The sequence below is a fragment of the Hyalella azteca genome, unplaced genomic scaffold (assembly GCF_000764305.2).
Source record: "Hyalella azteca isolate HAZT.00-mixed unplaced genomic scaffold, Hazt_2.0.2 contig2735, whole genome shotgun sequence".
NCBI classification, from domain to species: domain Eukaryota; kingdom Metazoa; phylum Arthropoda; class Malacostraca; order Amphipoda; family Hyalellidae; genus Hyalella; species Hyalella azteca.
In genome coordinates this window covers 131624-152666 of record NW_025932998.1, presented here as the reverse complement: position 1 = coordinate 152666, position 21043 = coordinate 131624, and the positions used below count along the sequence as shown (strand labels likewise).

General features: G+C 37.9%; 2 protein-coding genes across 3 annotated transcripts; one reads left to right on the top strand and one right to left on the bottom strand.

Moving 5' to 3' along the window:
- The first annotated feature begins 1853 nt into the window (after positions 1-1853).
- Positions 1854-12121, top strand: LOC108679007 (ras-related protein Rab-5B). Its single transcript, XM_018167513.2, has 6 exons — positions 1854-2164; positions 7677-7870; positions 8069-8220; positions 8690-8906; positions 9305-9439; positions 9847-12121. Exons 2-5 carry the CDS (start codon positions 7678-7680, stop codon positions 9412-9414), a joined length of 672 nt encoding a protein of 223 aa, XP_018023002.1. The 5' UTR covers positions 1854-2164; position 7677; the 3' UTR covers positions 9415-9439; positions 9847-12121.
- A 118-nt stretch (positions 12122-12239) lies between these two features.
- LOC108679006 (transcription initiation factor TFIID subunit 5) lies at positions 12240-20753 on the bottom strand. Of its 2 annotated transcripts, none has more exons than XM_018167509.2 (13): positions 20076-20753; positions 19659-19831; positions 19051-19239; positions 18516-18734; positions 17892-18072; positions 16655-16844; positions 16312-16431; positions 15804-15964; positions 15199-15336; positions 14427-14620; positions 13780-13893; positions 12979-13159; positions 12240-12584 (listed from the first exon to the last, which is right to left on the bottom strand). In XM_018167509.2, exons 1-13 carry the CDS (start codon positions 20179-20181, stop codon positions 12382-12384), a joined length of 2169 nt encoding a protein of 722 aa, XP_018022998.1. In that variant the 5' UTR covers positions 20182-20753; the 3' UTR covers positions 12240-12381. The 2 variants fall into 2 exon arrangements, with proteins under 2 accessions (XP_018022998.1, XP_018023000.1); XM_018167511.2 differs by having other exon boundaries at positions 15804-15949; positions 20076-20752.
- Positions 20754-21043: the final 290 nt, after the last annotated feature.

The following is a 21043-nucleotide window of genomic DNA, read 5'->3' as shown; positions in this document are numbered from 1 at the left end:
GGACTTGCGGCCGGTCTCCCCAAATTCGTGAGCAAGGAATATCTCCCAAAGTAATTATCGTAGCTTGATAAAACTTGGCACACGTATTCATTAGGATTTACCGGTGATGTTTAGCTCGTGAATATTTTTAGAATTTCACCTTCATTCGTGAATTATATCATATGACGATACGTGAGAACTACTGTACAGATTTGAACGAAACTTTGAATATAGAAACCTAACCTCCCAACGGCGATGTTTAGCTCGTGAAATTTTTTCAGATTAGATAAAGTCGTATAACTCGCAAACGAAGGCAAAATCGAAAAAAAATTGTCACGTGCTAAACATCACCGTTAGGTCCTAATGAATACGTGTACCAAATTTTATCGAGCTACGTTCATTACTTTGGGAGATATTCCATGCTCACCGAATTTGGGGGGACCGGCCGCGAGTCCGGCCGTAAATTTGTCCGAGACGTGCCATGAAGAAGGCAGTATTTTGATAAATTTTGGCATTGTGCCTTGTTAAAAAAGAGATTGGTTCATTTAGGGAATACGAGGAATCAAAATACAAGAGAGATGGTTTGTAGATGTCTTCTTCTTCAGGTCCAGATGGGATAGTTTTTTATTTATTCCCAATTATTTACGGTAAATGCTCCTCAACTTATTTTACTGCTGTTTCTCTGTTTGCGCTTTCATCGACTTCTTTGAATTTTTCTTCTAAGCCCTCGTAGCTTTCCACCTTTTTTGTCCCTGTAACTATAGTCCTTAAATTTTGCTCGCCAAATGCAAGAAAAAATTTTGTATAGAAGAGCAATAAATTCCCGAGAACATTACCGAAAGTCCACCATCGTCGCCAGAATCATTGAAACTGAGCACAAATTGAATCGGAAAACTGTGCTACCGTCTACACGTTCCGACTTATCTGCGCATTTCATCGAAATCTACGATCTGTAGCTCAGATTTCGATGCAACTGCGCAGTTTTCCCGTCCACACGCAACGTTTTAACTGCAACGATTAGAACTGCGCAGACAAATCTTTGTGTAAAACTGAGCGTGTGGACCGGCCTCTACAGCTCTGCTGAGCACCTAAATTGGAGCAGTGCGTTCTGGGTTCAAAATTGGAGCAGTGCGTTCTGGGTTCGATCCCAGCTATCTGCGATAGTTCTGGTCGAATCGGCAAAGTAGCCGAGCAGTTTATCGCAGAAAAATTAAACCATATAGTTGCAAGTTTGAGACAGCAACAAACTGAATATTATGCGAAATTAGAAATGTGCGATAAGTCTGACGGTTAGTTAACGCTGACACCGCTATACTATGCTTGTAGCACATGATGTTTTAAGAAACGGCTGATTAATAGAGGATATAATTTTGTACTTACAAGAAATTTGTTTGACGATATTTTAGTTTTTTACCAACATACAACTGTTGAATTGGGTGCAAGTTTGACAATAAACAGCACGGTAAAAATTTTTCGCTCAGCTTCCCGTTTTAAATAAATTAAATATTAGGTCCTACCTAAATTCTGTCAATGTCCAATGTCCAAGGCATTTTAAAACCAATCAATGAGTCTAACCTACATGAAAGAAAAGCATTATAGCCGTTGACAAATTTTTATTCACCAGGAATGGGTTCAAGCACAGATGTTTGAGTTCCAACTTCAATTGATACAATTTTGTAGTACTGGACTCTATTGCTCGCGTAAGGTTACACATAAACTAGTGCAAAAGTTGCAGATATTTTTGTATTTAAAACGTCACGTTTGAACCTTTATTGATAATTATGAAAAACATTACGCCAAAAGAAATTTTTTCATTATCTGAAAAACAAATTTGATCGTTTAATGTCAATTAAAATAATCATATGCTGTGAGATCTGAACAGAAGGGGTGGTTCGTCATTGTTGATATTTTGTTCGGAGTGAGAATATCGTTCCTGTAGTTTCAATGAATGCGAACTAATGTTTTTGAGGGAACTTAAGATAATTCTTACAACTATCTGTGAAGCTGAAACATAAATTAAATGTAATTTTTTAGAGTCGGTAGTGATCAAATTTTTTTGACATTTTACTAAATAGGCACTGATACTCCGTTTTAATCCGTACAGGAAGTAGGTAGGAAGACTGACAACAGACGGCTCAACTCAGCTGTCTTTGATTTACGACCTGTATTATCATTAAATTTTCAGGTATGTTGTTGGTTAACATCAAATAAAAAATTTCAAGCTTAAATGGCTTTTTTATTTATTTTACAGCTCAATCATGAACTTTTATTAGCAAGTAAGTAGGTACCAGTGGTCAAGTAGTTGGTAATTGGTATTACTAGCGTTAAATAGTCAATGACGCATAACTAGGTATAAGCAGCCACTAAGCAAATACCTAAATACTGCCCTCTACTTGCTGCATAGGTATCCATGAAAATCATTCATTACTAGTTTAAGTCTGACTGTCTGGTTATAACTAAACTTTTAGGGTTGCATCACCCCTGATAATAACTACCTACAAACTAGTCTGGAAAAGTCCTATTTTTGTCTGAAATATCGCGGCTCTAATATCATATAATTTCAGTAGGTATGAAATCTCGCGACTCGAATGTCATAAATTTTTGTTCGATTAAAAAATCGCGGTTTGCACTTCGCAAACATGTCATTTCATAAAATTTTCAACTTACGCAATCCGCATTGCTTTACCGTTNCCTTGAGTGGATTAAGCTACAGAAGCCTGTAGTTTGGTATCCATGCTACATTGAGTGCCTATTTCGAGGCGCACGGGACTTTGTCGCGCCGTCCTGAAAAGTTTGAAAAGTTCAACCTACTGTCACGGAAAACCTATCTCCTCGTACAGTTTTCAAGCTACAGCAATGAGACATATACCATTCGATTCGTAAAGACCATACCTATCGACTCTAACATCACTTTTTTTAATTTTTGTCTGGTTCGTTTTTTATATGGGGAAGAATGGGAGGGGAGGGGTGAAAAATGTAAAAAATGGGAAAAAACGTCATAAAAAAACTAGGTGGAAAATGAAAAAAGCGATGTTAGAGTCGATAGATATGGTCTTTACGAATCGAATGATATGTGTCTTGATGTTGTAGGATGATATTTGTGGGAGGAGATAGATTTTCTGAAGTACCCCTTTTTAGCTGTTTTCTATGAATTTCACGTTTTCTATAAATTTTTTTGAATAATACATAGGAGCAAAATGTTTTTCTTTTTACCTTTTACGTATGTATGTGAAGTTTCATGATAATCGGATAATAACTGTAGAAGTTTTTCCGGAGGGTAGCCGGTCCCCTTAAACTAAGTATTGTAAACTTATAATAAACTGCATTTGTAATGTTTGTTTGGAAAGCTGGCTGGATTATCAATAATGTATAAAATTTTGTATAACCAAAATTTGTCTTTTCTTTTTTGATTAAATTTTTGAAAAATTTTGTTATGCAGGCTGACTTGATTCAAAGAATAAATACAACTATATGAGTATACAGTACCAAACATGGTGCCATATTAAATGAAATTTAAAATCCTGCACATAAGACATATTGGAACTATAATCTATGATCTAGGAATGTCACATGCCCACAAACAGTATTGGAATTTGGAAAATGTTATGACTTCAAAGTGACAAAATTTCAAAAAATTTATAATTTTGCCACCTAATCGTACAATTTTGTTAACAATAACATTGAAAGTAATATGTCAAGCAGGAACCTCATGGCTCTAAAAATGATGGAAAGCTCTAGTGGTGGCTCAAAAGGTAGATATATTCCATGCCTTCCTACAACCCCAAGTGAAAATTTTACTTCCTTCACAGATGTAATAAATTTTCATACTTGCATGGAGTTACCCTCTGTCAGATGAGTGTGGATTTGGGAGGAATATCTATATTTTATAATGGAATTTACTAATTTTCTTGAAATATAATGTATCACTTCCACAGGAGTTCAGAACTTGAAAAATTGCTGCCTGAGGATGCAAGGCCCACATACACAGGTTTTTTAGTGAGCTCACAACCTTTATTGCGCTGAGCAGATATCTTACTTGGGAAACTGTTTACAATTTCTAAAACATGGATGGCAATGCTTTTACATAATATATTGTGCAGATATAATAAGATTGGTGTAGTTTGGCAGAAGCTTTTCTTTTATGCAAGTTTGATTGAAGACCAGAGCATGGTTTTTATTAATAATCTTCTTATTTTTTTTTCAATGAGTCAAACAAAATTTCTTGGTGGTGCTGGGAGATCAAAAAGCAAGTTACAAAATGACATTTTGATGGATTGCAACATTTTGAAGATACAATTTTCAGTATCAAGCTGGTGAAGGTTTTTCAACACTTGAAATTGAACTTTGGAAATGACAGTAGTACATATCAATGGTGTAGTGGATACAATTTAACACATTCCCTGCATATCCAGATTTCCCCAGTATTCCCTTATCGTGGAAGTCTTTCAGTGGTTGCTGCTTCAGTTTGGCACCATTGGCAGTGACAGGAGGAGGTGTGTGCTGCTCTGTGGCATCATAGCTTTGCATAGCTGCAATAAAATTGTTGGGACGCATGTGGTACATTACGCAAGCAAATAAAAACCACATGTTGTTCTTGTGTATTGTACCACCGGTGTACCAAGTATTTATTGAGCCTTATATGTACCATAATAGAATAGAAGGAAATATAAGGGAACAGAAGGGATTATAAGGGAACAGAAGGGAATAGATGGGAATAGATGTGAATAGAAGGGAATAGATGGGAACAGAAGGGAATAGATGGGAATAGAAGGGAATTATTAGTCAGAATTTTTAGTTACTTATCGTTTGTTCAAGGAGATTTATGAATAAAATTGTGGTCTATTGATTTGTTTTACTTAATAATCCACTTTTTGAGTGAACATTAATATTTTAAAAGAGAAAGTTTAAGTGCGAAATTTCAAGTTATATTTGTTTTGTCAAAATGGCATAAAATACTGCTTTTGGTACACTGGTGTCCCAATACGCAGCAGTGGAATATTACTGTTGGAACACATATGGCCCAATACGCGGGTAACATGTTGAAATATTAGCTTAAAATTACTCTGAAAATACCGTCAACCGGGGGGGCTACTCGGGACAGTTTTGAGCATTTTTTTGTTAATAACTGTTAATAACTTCTTACGATGAAACATTCCATAAACAAGTTTAGGCTCATTTTATAGCTCTTTGTGAGGGCTATCGAATGGCATCATCAAAAAAATTCCATATGCTATTCGTAAGGTGCCAGAAGCAAAAAAGAAAGTGTGTCCCGAGTAGCCCCGTTCGACGGGGCTACTCGGGACACTTGGAATAAAACTTCATTTTAAAATATTTGAAGCATGCAGAGTGTACTCATTTATTATTAACAGTACTCTGAAGTCCTCCTCTTTCATTGTAGATGATGTAGAGGTAGAATAAATGACATTTTCTGTGATTTTTACTCATTTTTCCTTTATTGAAATGATATTACCATAAACACAAATTACCCTCAACTGGGGTGACTTTGGCTGCATTTTTTATTTTGTTTTGCAAACAAAAACGGGGTTGTAAACGCCGGGGTCATAAACGCCAGGGTCATAAACGAGGTCATAAACGCCTGAGTGACTTTGGCCATCATTTATGACCCAGCATTTGTTTGCAAAACAAAATAAAAAATGCGGCGGCCGAAGTCACCTGGCGGCCAAAGCCACCCGGCGGCCAAAGCCACCCCAGTTGATGGTACCTTATTATTGATGGGATATTACTGTATTAAATGCGATATTACCGTATCCATGAACATGCCATTGAGCATTTACAACAACCTTGTCCACTGCAAGCTTCATATCAGCAGCCTTACAGCATTTTTTCTGTATCTGTAAGCTTACAGGACGGCTTGTAATTTCACACCATTTTAATTGGGTTAAGTGAATTTACTATAAAAAATATAACTCAGTTCTCACTGCAGTGAGTGACAGAAAGCGCATTTTCTCGTCGACAAAAACTTGGTCACAGACGGACAGACAGACAGACTGACATGGCGAGCACAATAGTGCATTTTTTCCATAAATGAGAAAATGTGCTAAAAAGATCGTGAAAAACATACCTGAAACTGAAAGGAATGTTTTAGTGACAACCATAATATGTTTTGAAGAAATAAATCATAGTTTAGGTCAATTACTTTTCATTCTATGATGCCTGGCGCACAATTCTAAATATGACATTCTTGGCACAATTTTGTGATGACCGATGATGCACAAATTTTTCGATAAGTGAACTTTTTTTTGCTCAGCGAGGTAACTGTAATCAATATTCTTTGTTTTTAATCAATTTTTTTCTTAACTGGATCCTTTGCTAACTGAGGTTCTACTGTAAATGTGCTTTTGGGGGTGTCCCGAATAGCCCCCGGGGGGTGTCCCAAGTAGCCTCGCCATGCGGAAATAACCGCCATTTTTTTGGAATGAGATAGGTAAAATCTGTCGATTACGTTTTCTAGCCGACACCTGGGTGCAACTTTTATGTAAGTAAAATTTTTTAATAGGGTGAATATTTTTTTTACTACAGACCTTAGCAGAAGTAACTTTTCAAAATATCGTTTTACACCAATTTTTTCAGGAATTTTCCAAAGCTAGTGAATGTAGTATTTTTGAACTTCCTTTATACTACATAGATAGGAAAAATGTTGACGTTTATGCCACTATATTTAGTTTTGCAATATTCCAATTAGTTTTGCTACTCGGGACAGTCGGAGTGTCCCGAGTAGCCCCGCCCGTCCCGAGTAGCCCCTGTTGACGGTAATTTCAGCGTCTGGGCACATCCTGTAGTTTGGAGGTTGATGGCATGCAATCAATGTCAATGTACTTTTTGACAGAATTTTTGTGAAGCAGGAAACTAGAAAGCCTAAAATGTAAAGCCTGGTCTCCCTAAATAACCTTTAACAGAACATTGAAACTACTACTGTATATGACAAACCAACTCCTCTCCTGGTTATTAGCAAGTGATGTGCATAATGCCCCTGGCCACTGGCAGAACTGAAGGAACCTCCATCCCTAAAATTTCAACTCAATGTTGTCAAAATAAAAGATTGATTTACACAAAAATTGTGGGTACAATTATATATTGGTTAAACATTAGGGAGGAAGTTGGGAATTCTAATTCTGAAAGTGACAGTTGATTTTGAAATAAGTGTTGGCATAGGTTAGGCAGGCAAGAATTTTGGAGGTTGCTGTGTAAAGAGCATGTTAAGTGCTGCATGGAACGTATTGTCATGTTGCAATGTGCATTAGGCATATTCAAGAGCCATCGTGCATCCAACTAACAAATTATATTCAATATAACTGAAATTGTAAAAGAATATTCCTACTAACTGTTCCAATACCAATATTATTATTATTATTATGATATAATACACTCAGCATGGAACCTAGACAATTCATATCAAGCAACTGCTATCATTGAACATTTTTATAAATAAGTGAACAACTCAAAGTTTCAAAGGAAAGAAACAATTGACAGTTGGCTGCTGGTATAGATGCTCACAAATCTTGAGAAATTTCTTACTTTGCAATGAGATAATTCTAGAATAAGTGCCATTCACCCTGTGGTTTATTGTGTGTATTCAAAGAATAAAAACAAAATTAGATATTTATTATTAGCTGTCATTACTATTGTATGATTATTTTAAATTGATAGATATATACATTTTGTATTTGAAATTACAGAATGTCTAAAGAAACATCAGCTGCAAGACCTGGTCAGCGTGTGACCAATGGAGGAGGTGCAGCAGCTGGCGGGCCTGGTAAAATATGTCAGTTCAAGCTTGTTCTGCTTGGAGAGAGTGCAGTGGGCAAGTCCTCTCTTGTTCTCAGATTTGTAAAAGGACAGTTCCATGAGTATCAAGAATCCACTATTGGAGGTGAGAATATTAACTCTGTATTTTAATTTCAATATTAGCTGTATAATACATTATGAAGTAGTTTCACTTGTTAGTGATTTTTCTGTCATATACACCCAGTTATTCATCATGAAGTGCTAAACACAAAATTCATTGACTCGTGTATTTTTTATAGAAAAAAGAATTATAATCTGATAAATTTTTGTATTTTCCTTGCAGCTGCTTTCCTGACACAGACAGTATGCTTGGAAGACACAACAGTTAAGTTTGAGATTTGGGACACTGCGGGTCAGGAACGATATCACAGCCTAGCTCCCATGTACTACCGTGGTGCCCAGGCTGCCATTGTTGTCTATGACATCACTAATCAGGTGAGCTTGTGATTTATTTACTCATTTAATGGGTAGTTCCCACTTCCCAGTTCACCGTAAGATGTTGCCATTTGTTATGAAACTCAAAGGTGTCCCGTAATTCAAGTATGTTCTCAAGATAGAATGTAATGCTCTGTTTATCTGTCATTTTGCACTCTGGTGTTGAAATGTATGCAACTGTGATGTGTGTGAATTTAATTTCAAGAAATTATGTATACTATAGAGAAAAGACTTTTATACCCAGGTGTATTTTTATCAGTCATTTAAAAATAAAATATTAAATTATTTTTTAGTTGTTCCTGAAGTTTCATATCATTTTAGAGCAAATTTACAATCCAACACAAATTTCAAATTTTTGTTATGTATGAAATATGATTATTTCGGTACAAATTTATTATTTCAACATTGCCACTGCGTAGTCAAGTTATGCAGAATATTGAATATTATAGACATATGGATATCATGGCAGGACACTTTTGGTCGCGCCAAAACGTGGGTGAAGGAGCTGCAGCGGCAGGCATCACCGAACATCGTCATTGCTCTGGCTGGTAACAAGGCTGACCTCGCCAACAAGAGGATGGTTGAGTATGAAGAAGCCAACACCTATGCTGAAGAAAACTCCTTGCTCTTTATGGAAACTTCGGCAAAGACTGCTATGAATGTCAACGATATTTTCTTAGCTATTGGTGAGAGTTATTCATAGTATCAGAATCTTTACAGTACTGAAAGTGTGAGCTAAGTCAGATAAATTTAGTTTAAAATATTTAATAACCTTCTCAGATTTTTTTGGCTACCTTTCATCAATCTATGAAGACTTGTTTACTAACTGAGCTAGTACACTAAAAATCACTAACTGCATTTAATAATAATTGTTTATTATTCAAATCAAACACTGCATTAAATATAACATCTCAATGCTCTTATTATGGTGTTATTTCTGATGGTAGCACTCATTGGGAGCGGTAACACTTTGTTAGTCCGTATTAGTTGATTTTTAACTTGCTTTTACCAACCCCAAAGCTGCCAAATAACGAGTCATTGTATATAATAAAAAATAACATCTATTTTTATTTGCTTTTACCAGCCCAAAAGCTGCCAAAGAACGAGTCTGGAGCTGGCGGCAGTGGCAATACTGGCAACATTAACGTCGGCAGCAGCCGAACGCAGGAGTCCTCATCTGGCTGCTGCAAGTGATCACCCGGCACCGCCGATATGCTAGGTAAATTTCCTTCAAATGTGCCTGCTCCAGACTGTGATTTATGGTAGTTAGGGATTTTCATGAAAATTGTTTGTCTTTTGGATGTGTGACAGTGCTGCACTGCAATAGCGGTCAATAAAAACCTTGAGATTTAATTTGTGATGATCACTACCTACTATTCATATTTAAAAAGGGTGACTTCTTTTGGTTCGATGAATTTCAGGTTTGAATATTTGTTTGAAATAAAGAATTAGTTAAGATTCGAAAACACATTGATAAAGGTGGTCATTTGTTCGCGTAATGTGACTGGACACACATAAACTGGTTTTAAGCATTTAAACTATTATTAATATTCAAGTATGAAGATCTAACGAAAATCCACATAATTATATTGTCTAGTTTCATCATGAAGCAATGTTGTTTGTTAGGTTTGTGTGTGGTGTTGCTTGTGACGCTGGTGCTGAACCAAGCGCCGCCATGTGTTGCGCGTCTCGTGTTGCTGTGCGCGTTGCTCACCGCTACCGAGTCGAGCGTTCACTGCAAGCTGCTGCGTCGCCCTCTCTCCATGTGACCAACACTTCCACGATCCTCGGACAATTTTTTTGTATGAATAGCAGTTTCTGGTAGTTTTCTTTTCTTCTATATTACTTTACTTAATTTTCGTTTTATATAGATTCAGTTTGCTCGTAATTGTAGGTCGTGGCATGCAGTTGTACGGACGTGACACGTCATCCTGCAGTGGTACGTTCACCTCCGTTTGCTACTATCGCAGAGCTCGCCCAACCTCTCCTTTCTATTGCTACTCAATCGGGCGGACTGACATTGAGCTGCATTATTATACCATGTAGCAAGGAATTATTGTACATGTAGATAATATAGAGTATAATGCTCTGTATTGTATAATGATAGATTGCTAGAATTTTCGCGTTCCCATTACTTTCAGTCGACAAAATTTCGTGGTTTTTGTGGTGATCGCATTCCCTGTTAGGTGAAAAATGCCCTGCTTTTGCAGTTTGAAATCATTGCTGCTCAACTGCGTTCGTTCTCACACGAATGCCAAAATTGACTTTGTTCCTTTTTTCTTGTTAGGCTTCCAACTTTTTTTTTTTTTTTTGCTTCCTGGGTAAGTGAGTTATATTGACCGTTTAACACATTATTAATCATTCAAGGCTATAGAACCTTTGAAACCATTCTTCATATAAGGCAGTTCATTCGAAATCACGAGGATTATTCTATAACTAATCCCTAGCATTTCCAGCTTGCTCAATATCGATGTTATGAGGCTGGAGGGTGGGGGGTAATCTTGTCCCTCAGTTGCGATTCGTGTCACCGCTTATCGAAGCGGTTTATGCAGAATGTCTGGAAGTTGGACGAGTTTTCTAGCTGCTAATAGCTTAAAATTATTGACCATGATTCGTGGAAGTGAGCTGGGCTCTGTCGACGTTATAATTATAAGGTTTGTTCTGAAAACTTTTATTGTTTCAATCTTGGTTTTTGTCTGGTCTTTCTGATTCACTTTTCGTGCACTTTGTAACCTCAATGAGATTGAGAATATGTCTTAGCCGCGTTCATTCGTGGATGCTAGGCTTTAATTGTGATGCATTCCTTCTCTTCTGTTACGGTACGAATCGTCAAAGTGTAATTAGCTGATCTTTACTGCTTCTACATCTTTTCTAAGACAATTTATCATAGCATCTATTATTTTGAAATTGACTCGCAAAAAATGGATTCTTGTTAAATGGCACGTTGTTTACTGCGCCAATATATTGCGACCTACCTGAATCATCAGTCTTACAAATTAATCTTGACCAACCGAAGAGATGGTCATTGGTCTAGTAAGTAGTGAAAAAGGGTTAAGGAGAGAAGACCGTGAGTTGAGTGGTAGGAGGCAGTGCAAGTCAAGTCAGAATAGCGCCTCACTTAATTAAAGCGTTGTTGTTGCAAGCAGTGCGGCTTATGGTCATTTTCGGCCCAGGTTTGCCTCAAATTATTTTGCTGAGACGCAAATGCGTACTCGTGCATCTTGCATGCGCAGGGAATACACTGAATGATGATGCACTTGCCGTGATTCACCCTCTTTTTAACCTATTTAATTATTCAAGATTATATAGATATGTATCATTTACTGCATACCTTTAGTTTCTGTGCTGTGTGTATTACTGTATTACTTTAATGAAGAGAATATGAAAATTGTATAAACTGGGATCATAGTTAGCATGGCTTGTTACCTATCACTAGACACTCCCTTTTTTGCCGCGGCCGCTTTGATGTTGCCACGGCAAGTTGTAGTTGGTAGACGTAAATACAGGATCCAATTTAAATTTTGAAAACTTATTACTGAATTTTTCTAGCAACCCGAACCTAAAACTGCGGCTGGTTACTGGTTTCTTTTGTAGTAGTGAAGAGAAAAGTCATTCAACCGGCGTAAGGAAGGTGAAGGTCTCTGTGGATGTAATAATTGGTAGACATTTATGGTGAGGCCGAACAGCGCTAAACGTTTTGGTCGGAGTGCCCATCTAGCCACTCCTTGCATGCAAAAATTATTAGAAGTATTAGCATGAACCTAATGTTCTTATCTTCAAACTCAGCTGGGGCGTGTTGTAAACAGCTATTATTATCATCCACAATCGCTTGAATTAGTGGCTCATTTGCAAGTTGGTAGATAAAGTATTTGTCATTGTATAATAAATATATTTCAATTTACACGAGGTTTTTATTTTTTATCCCTAAAGCGAAGTTTTACAAATAAAAAATACAAATACGAAACAAACGTAAAAAATTATATGTATGATGATTTCAATCGCGGCTTTGATCAAGGCCAGCCAATTTGTATGTTAAAAAATGAGATAAAACGTCCAACGTAGCGTGATGAACCTTGGACCATGTTTAACTTACGAACCACTTACGAATACGCACCTTCATAATATTTACATTAAACGTGGCATAATAATAATACTGATAGTTCAGCCGTTGAAGGGCCCCGACGCAAGCAAGACGTTGCGTCTGGTGAAGTGCAGGGACAGTACAGGCGTTTGCTTGGTAGGGAAAGTCGAGAGCAGCAGAGACTTGTCCTCAAGTGGAGACGTGGTCGCATTGACGTCCTCGTCCCGGCCTTCTTCGGTCACCTTCGCGAAGTCCCATATTTTAACGGTGCAATCCATGCTGCCTGGGGTAGAAATCAGGAGGAAGTCAGAAGGAGGAGAAATAGTTCATCATTGCGTGAATTGGTTCCATGACCGTTCACAGTTTTTCCCTAAATGCAGTCAAATTCAGGCTCAAGGTAAACTTTTAATATTTCTAAAGACTGTTATACCTCTTTATATTGAATGCACATCAGCAACGTGGAGATAGAAACAAAGGCAATATAGTAGATTTTACAGTAATGAACAATAAAAAAAAAATGAAATTTACACCGAAGAAATCTCGAGTAATTTTCTTACAAAGAAAGAGAAAGTTTATAAATTGATAAATAGTAAGTAATCAAAATTCACATGAATAAGTATTAAAGGAATCCTAATAAAAAATCAAAGTACTCGCGCAATTAAAGATAGAAAATTGACCAGAGGCAAGGATGGTGCCTTCTCTAGAGAAGGCGAGGGTGTGGATGGTGTCCGAGTGGCTGGAGAGAGCGGCGAGCGCGTTACCGTGGCCACCCAAGTCCCACACCAGGATACGAGCGTCACAACTGCCGCTAGCCAAGTATCGTCCGCACGGTGAAAAATTTACTGCTGATACTGTACCCTGCACAGGTGATTTATATTGAAACTTACATAGATGATTAGTATTATGTACTTTGCATAGCATTACAGATAGTGTACGTTTCCCAGCACAGTTTTCAACTAAGACAGCAAACAGATTCACCTGTTAATATCCTGCACAGCAGAGACGAGACATAAAACTCTTACCGGTAAACAGATACTGAAGAACACAAAACCGAGACTGTTCTGTATCGTGCATAATTAACAATACTTATACATGATTATAATTATTTTTAGTGCGGTACTTGAAACTATCATCTTTTCAATGCATATATAACTCACAAGAAAATTTTCGTATTTTGAAACTGGCCAGGAATTATTGTAATAAATGAATTACCCTGTAACCTGAACAAATACACTAAAGACACCAATTGGCAAGTGACTACAATAATTGGAATTAAAGTCTAGGCTGTACTATTGATGCATATAACTGAAACAAAGAAATAGCGAATACAATGCAAACTTAACAATGCACCGTTTGCAACGAATACGTTCACTACCGTAATTTAATTGGGATTTTATCTTACATTCAAACGATATGAACGCTTAAATAAGAAGGGATGAAAGTAGAGGGTAGAGTGCAGCTTCATGGAAGTGTCTCACCTTATGGCCAGTAAAGATGCGCACGCAGGCGCCGTTACTGCAGTCCCAGAGTCGCACGGAGCGATCGCTCGAACCCGACGCCACGTAGTTGCTGTTCGGGTGGAACTCCACAACCTGCATACCAGGTAATGAACAGCAAGAGAAACAACGGAGCTAAACCTTAAATGAGCGGTAATAGCATCAACAAATCGAGCATGAAATTGAAACCGATTACGATAAGACCGCCTTTATAGCTATTGATACGGCAATCATAGTAGTGGACAGAGAAGAGAATATGAGTGTAGAAGTTACTACATATGTTAGACTTGAGAGAACTCATAAATGAAATCTTATGTAAAATAATGTAAGAGGATGATAATATTGTACCACTAAATTTTCATCAATGAAAAGTTGTTCTCTAAGAAAGAAGATCTTAAATACCAAAATAGAAGGTACAAACAACAAGGTTATGTCATAGGAATTTATATCAAATACTCCCTAGTCAAAACTAAACATAGGAAGCAGGATTGAAATTATTTATTAATGGATCGAGGCAATCGTCTCATTTAATAATTCCCATAAATTTTAGTGAAAAAATAGTACGAGTCATAAATTAGAGGAAACTGGTGAGAGCTTCATTAAAAGCGCGTAACCAGAATCTTACGTACGTCCACATCAGAGTAGTGCCCGGCAAATATGCGTAGCGGCAGATGCTGGTCTGTAGTCCAGAGACGAGCTGTCCTATCATGGCCGCCAGTGACGAGGTAATAGCCGTGAGGGGAGAACCGCACGCTCCATACGGGATAAATGTGACCACGCAACACCACCACGCACGTCCATGTTTGTAGACTCCAGATGCGCACTTGGTGAGAGAGACAGCAAGGATTTAGCAACTCAAATTTCTTGTTCAACGAGGAAACTTGTTGAAAAAAAATTAAAATGGGCAGAAACATACAACATTGACAGTACCGGTAATCAGAATACAACACTAAAATTTCAAGTTAGGTCACAGAAAATCGTATAGTCACAAAGATCATACAAGATCACAAATAGTCACAGAGTGATTACACTGATGAAATCACGATACGTCATAACCAACGCAAAATGTTAGCACGATCAGAAAAACTTAAAAAAACTACCTATTATCTTTTAATTGCCCGTGGAAAAGTTCTTTACTTTAGCAAGTTTCAATTCCTTGGCGTTTCAGATGTTTAGTTAATTCGAGTTTTATTGCCATGCATTTTTTGACGAAGTAGGCTTGAGATTCAATCGTCCCTATGGCACAGAGCAAAGGAAAGTAGACTGACTACTTGGCAATGTCTTTGGCCATGTAATATTCTATATACCCCTGCAATAGCCAGCTTATTCACCGATAAAGTGAGAAATTCAAAGAACCTTTCGAATGCTTCTACCATCTAAGTCAGAGCTTCGAGTTCTCACCCGTGCCGTCTTGACCTGAGGACGCCAGTAACGCCTTGTCAGGGCTCACGGACACAGCCGTCACAGGGCCGCTGTGGCCCATCAGGTTGCGCTGCGTCTCACCGCTCCGGTCGTCCAACATGCGCACCAACACATCTTCTGCTCAAACAAAATTCACGAAAGTCAAGTACAAAAAAATACCAAGTTGAGTAGGGAACTTTGTAAATGTAAACACAAAATTTTCTGTCGCAGCGAATATAAAAGTATGAAGAAACTCATTTTTTCGATATAAACCCCAGAAATAATGACAAGTTCTGTGAAAAATTTATTCATGAACTTTTTCAAAATAACCTGTATCCAAGTCGCAATTAATGAATTTGACGTGAACAGTTACGATGGTCTTGATGTTTGATATTGTCTAAAACTACCTACATAAGTTAATTTACTTTATAAAATTAGTTATAATGCATAATTCCTTGCTCGCGAATGTGTTAAGCAAAAAACAACTTATTATTTTTGGGGCTCAAATTATCGGTAAAAACCTCAGTAAGTATAAGATATCTATGTAATAAAAACACAATTCCGGCGGAGGAATTTCTAAAACTAACAAAAAGTAAAAAACTGACCAGAATCCTTATCAATATCAGAAAGCTGCTCAGCGGGCTTCATGGCCTTCAATTTAGCAGGGGTGATGCTGTGTACGCTCAAGATGCTCTCAGCAGAACCAAATGCAAGGATGGAAGAGTCGTCGCTGATGTCAACACTGCAAACACTGCCACCAACACAGCTTAGGTAACAAAAACCTGGCACTTAGGAACGCTACTGAAGTCGTGTCAGTAGTTGAAATAATTGAAAATGTTAATTATTACGCATGAAAAACCCAAGTGTCAGTTACTTAATATCAAGTCGATTTAAAATGAACACTCAAGTGAAATAGAACAATATACATATGAAAAAAAGTTGAGGTTAGACAAAACATAAGAAGAATTCATCCCAGTCGGACAAAATCTTTATTTGAGTACAGGTATTCATCTAGATATACCACGCATTACACAGGCTTACTAAACAAAATTCATAATATGACTATAAAGATTATAAAGGATGCCTATAAAGATTAAATCTATAATATCTTACGTATTGCTGGCATTGACGAAAGAATAGAAACAGATGGAGGGAAGAGCGTCTCTAGAGAGCGTGACACGCTTCATGCTGTCTCTGTAGATACGAGCTCGTTCCTGTTTGTCCTGGTCCCTCCTATTGGATATGAATATCATGAATATCAGTTGCGGAAAGTTTGCTTCAATGAATCGTGTCGACGAAGCAAGCTCTTAAATAATCAAAGATTTTTCATTGGATGGAAACACGGTATGAAGAACAAACATAAACCCACATGAATATTGCAAAAAAAATCGTAATATGAAAATATTTTGTAATATATTCAAGCATACCATTCATTGTTCTTTAAATTACAGCTCACAGTTCAGGAAGCGGGATGCGGTTGGCAGGAGGCGCATTTGGGTCGTTCTTCTTATTCTTTTGGAGAGCATCTTTCTTTGATTTCTTCTTTTTGGGTTTATCCAAGTCATCTTCAGCTTCTTCCTCTTCATTGATGACAGTTTGGAGCTCAGGTTCCTTGAGCAGCCCATAGAATATTTTCGTCTTGTTCGCTATGGGATTAAACTTTAACTTAGATTCAATTTTGTGTTCAATGCATTATGCACTTAAAGTTAATTTCAAATTGGAGGTCAATGAAAACGGCTCCAGCATTCGAATTTTCAGTGAAGGCCCCAAGCTACCAACAAACAAAAAATGTTAAGAAACCTTGAGGAAGAATTGAGAGATAACTTCTAGAAAACAAAGGGTGGAGTAAAGATACATCGGGCAGAGGGAAGGAGCGTCGGGCAAAGGGAAGGGCAGAGGGAAGGGGCGTGAGGGCAGAGGCTTTAAAGGGGCGTAAGGGTACGCACACAGTGGAAGCAGGTTGCCAGCGTGCTGGTTACCTGCTCAGGCTTACTTTCCGTGGCAGGGCCAAGGCTGTTCAACGTCCTACCAAAGGATCTAAGAGAGGGGGAGTTCACCCTGGAGACCTTCAAGAGACAACTGGACGGACGTGTTCCTGGGCACAATCACAGATCGACCTCCCCTGCAACACTACCAGCGGCGAGAAGCAAGCAACAGCATCGTACATCAGTTGGCCCAAATGAGGGCGGATGAACGATAATCCAAATGAGGCGGCGATCCATCGTGGCCTGGGACTGCTACGTCCCAAACAAATACTACGGAAACTAAGGAAAGGGGCGTCGGGTCGAAGAAAGGGGCGTCGGGCAGAGGGAAGAGGCGTCGGGCAGAGGAAAGGGGCGTCGAGCAGAGGAAAGGGGCGTAGGTCAGAGGAAAGGGGCGTAGGGCAGAGGAAAGGGGCGTAGGGCAGTGGAAAGAGGCGTCGGGCAGAGGGAAGGGGCGTAGGGCAGAGGAAAGGGGCGTAGGGCAGAGGAAAGGGGCGTAGGGTAGAGGAAAGGGGCGTAGGGCAGAGGAAAGGGGCGTAGGGCAGAGGAAAGGGGCGTCGGGCAGAGGAAAGGGGAGTTAAGCACAGGAAACTTGAATCATACGTAGAAAATTTGATTTTATGAGTTTTAAACAGGAGCCATGTACTGGAATTGGGCCTCAGGCGTAGGAGATATAAGTCAGGTGTATGAAATAATCATTAAGAAATGAACCTGAGCGAGGAGCTTCTCCGGTGATGGCACCCTGCACGGCGAGGACCTGAGCTTTAGTGCGGGGCTGGCCGTCGACGAGGTCGATGTTGAGGCGGTCCTGGATGATGCGAGGTACGGGGCCCGCGCTCCGGTCTGCCAGGAAGCGCTTCAGGTGCGCCAGAGAGTCTCGAGACATGCGGCACTGCATGTGAGAACCAAGCAGTCAAACAAACAACTAAAATACACAACATAAATTGATAAATTTGTACCTCATTGATACCTACAATAAATTACCGTGGAAAGTATGGTTACACTAGTAAATTAATTATCAAACAATTGAATAACAAAATAATTGCTTTCTTTGCTTGAAATTGGGGACATAAATAACAAATCAACATTAACCAACTGGGAAGTGGTTTGAAATTATTAAAATAGAAATAAAACTGGCAAAACAAGACAATAAACATCAAACGTGTTAATCTATTAACAACAACCAAGAACAAAATTATATATACATATACTTTTCAGTGTATTATTTGGCTCTCATTTGCAGCTGCAACTATAACAAAAATATATTTTAAGGCTATAAAACCTCGACCAAAATTCATGTCATAACATAAAGATTCCAGGAATAGCGCAACAAACCGTATATTGAGCAGAGAGCAAAGTATTGAGCAAAGGTTGACCAGCCATCTGAGCACGACTGGTAACTAGGGAAATGCTTCTAAGGTCATCAGCGTGATGAGCTTCAATGGAGCTTGAGCAATTCTGTAGTAACTCCACCGCCTCGCCTCGGTGACCGTTGTAAATAAGCTCCAGGTACATGTGGATCAGTACAGGGTACAGCACGGCTGCTACCTCATACTGAAATAAATAACGTGGCATCTATTACTCTGATGTACTAAATTACACCAAAATAAAAGATCATACCAACATAGAGGCATGAAGTCATGGAAAGAGAAATGAGTGAAAAAATATATCCATAAGAAAATAAAGCATTGTGATAAATAATCACCAGCAATAAAATTAAAGTCCAATTCCAAAAATTTCATACTAAATAATCCTTTGGAAAATAAAAACTGTGTAAAACCTCAATGACCAATAAAAAGATAAACATGCTACCAGTAGTGTAGTTTTTCCTACATTCTATACAAGAATTATCCAGATGCCCAATGCTCACTTTATATGCATCCAGACTTTTCTCGACAAAGGCAGAAAGAGCTTTGAATGCATCCTGATACTCGGCAGGATTGCCATCACTCTTGTACGCTGCCAGCACCTCGCCCTCCTCACCCAGGGCTCCAGACGTGTCAGTCACGTCTACAGGCTCGAAAAAACCGCACTCCTTTCGTAATATCTCTTCTGTTGACTGTATAGAGATTGAAGTTCAACATGAATACTTTTTTACAATGCAAAGATATATGATTGATCAAATAGACAATTCGTGGAAAGTATGGTATGTAGAATAGGAGGGTAGGTATATATATAATATTTATTTATTTACTTTATATGTGCTGCAGTATTGGAGTGGCAAATATGCTGCTTGAAAAAAGAACTTCTAAAAAAAATTTTAATATACCTTTCAACTCATCACAGGATTAGATTGCACTATATCTACGACCATATTTCCATTAAAGATTTGTAATATAATCCATTCATAGCATTCTTGCACAGTGAAATTTGCCTCTCAAGTGTAGAACCTATACATATACCTACAATATCTTTCAATGCTAAAAACAAAGTTCTATCAAATTAAGATAGCTATGCATAGGGAAAATTAAAATTCACCTTAAGATTTCCTCTTTTTAGAAACTGAATGACTGCAATCATTGTGCTTTTGTCCATATCAGAATAACCATCAGATTTCATGTCTAGTGAAGCAGGTGTCTGCGGTGATGAAACATCTTGGCCAGACAAGGGACTTTGAACAGCGCTGGGTAGGTGGCCATTACTGTTGACATCTGCACATACAAAAATAATTTCAGATTAATGAAGCACAGGAGGCAAATTACAATATCTTTAAAACTTAACTGTGTAATTTAGCCATTGATTGAAAAAGCAATGAAAAAATTGTTGAACGTTTCATACAAACAAAGAACTGTACAATCAAAAATTTCATTTAAAAACGAGAGGAGATAACCCAGATTACAATATTTGTCCTCAATACTAAGCTAAACATACAGTTTGTGAATGATAAGCACCAACCTGGAATATTTGACAAGCTTGGGAGATCAACACTTGCCAAGTCATTAACCATTGTGGGGTTGGCAGGTGCAAGACTTGCATAGGTTGGACTATCTGAATCATCCATTGTTGCTGTCTGCCTTGTCCATAAACTTCAGTCACCTATTGGACACACTGTTCACCAGGGTAGTTGTGTGCTCTGACTAGGAAACATATATATATATAATAAATCATTTATTTAAGCAATAAAAAAAGTGCCAGTACAAACATATAGCAACAGAATTTGTTATGGCCAAAAAATTAAACCCTGTTCTTACCAACAGTTTTGGATTACATGCAATAATTGTAAGCTTTTATTGAAAATGGAAGACATGCTAAAAATACTTAACAATTCTATAGATTTTATTGACCATAAAGCATTTGACTGTAATCTGGTGTGGCCAATTGTTGTGACAATTAACATTCTGCAGCTTCACATGGCACATCCTCTCATCTAGAGCCTTATTGGAAGAAAACATGTGTGATATGAGAACAAGAACATATTTAGTGCCTTTTATTAACTGGAAGTGCCTGCCTACACATGGGAGTCATCACCACTATTTTAGGGAGAGAATACAGCAGTGGTGCTTCACTTTGTATTTTCATTTTTCACAATCAAGAGGCTTGTCTTCAGCATTTTTTATACATCAATGGAGTTTCTCTCGTTTTCAATTTTCTGAAATGGCAAGCTAAAAAAGAATATAGAAGAAAAACAAAAGAGAGAGAATGCCAAGTAAATTCACTACATATGAACATGGTGATGTCACTGCCTATGAAAGAAATTTTTGGATTTTAGGTAGGAAACCTCATCTTGACAATGCTTTCAGTTTTCATCTACTTTAAATTGTTTTACAACTTACTGGTTATGTTTTTACACTCATATGCCATAATTTGGAATTTAGGTTTTGATCTCCTTCATGTAAATTTGACTTTTTCTGACTATGGGACTA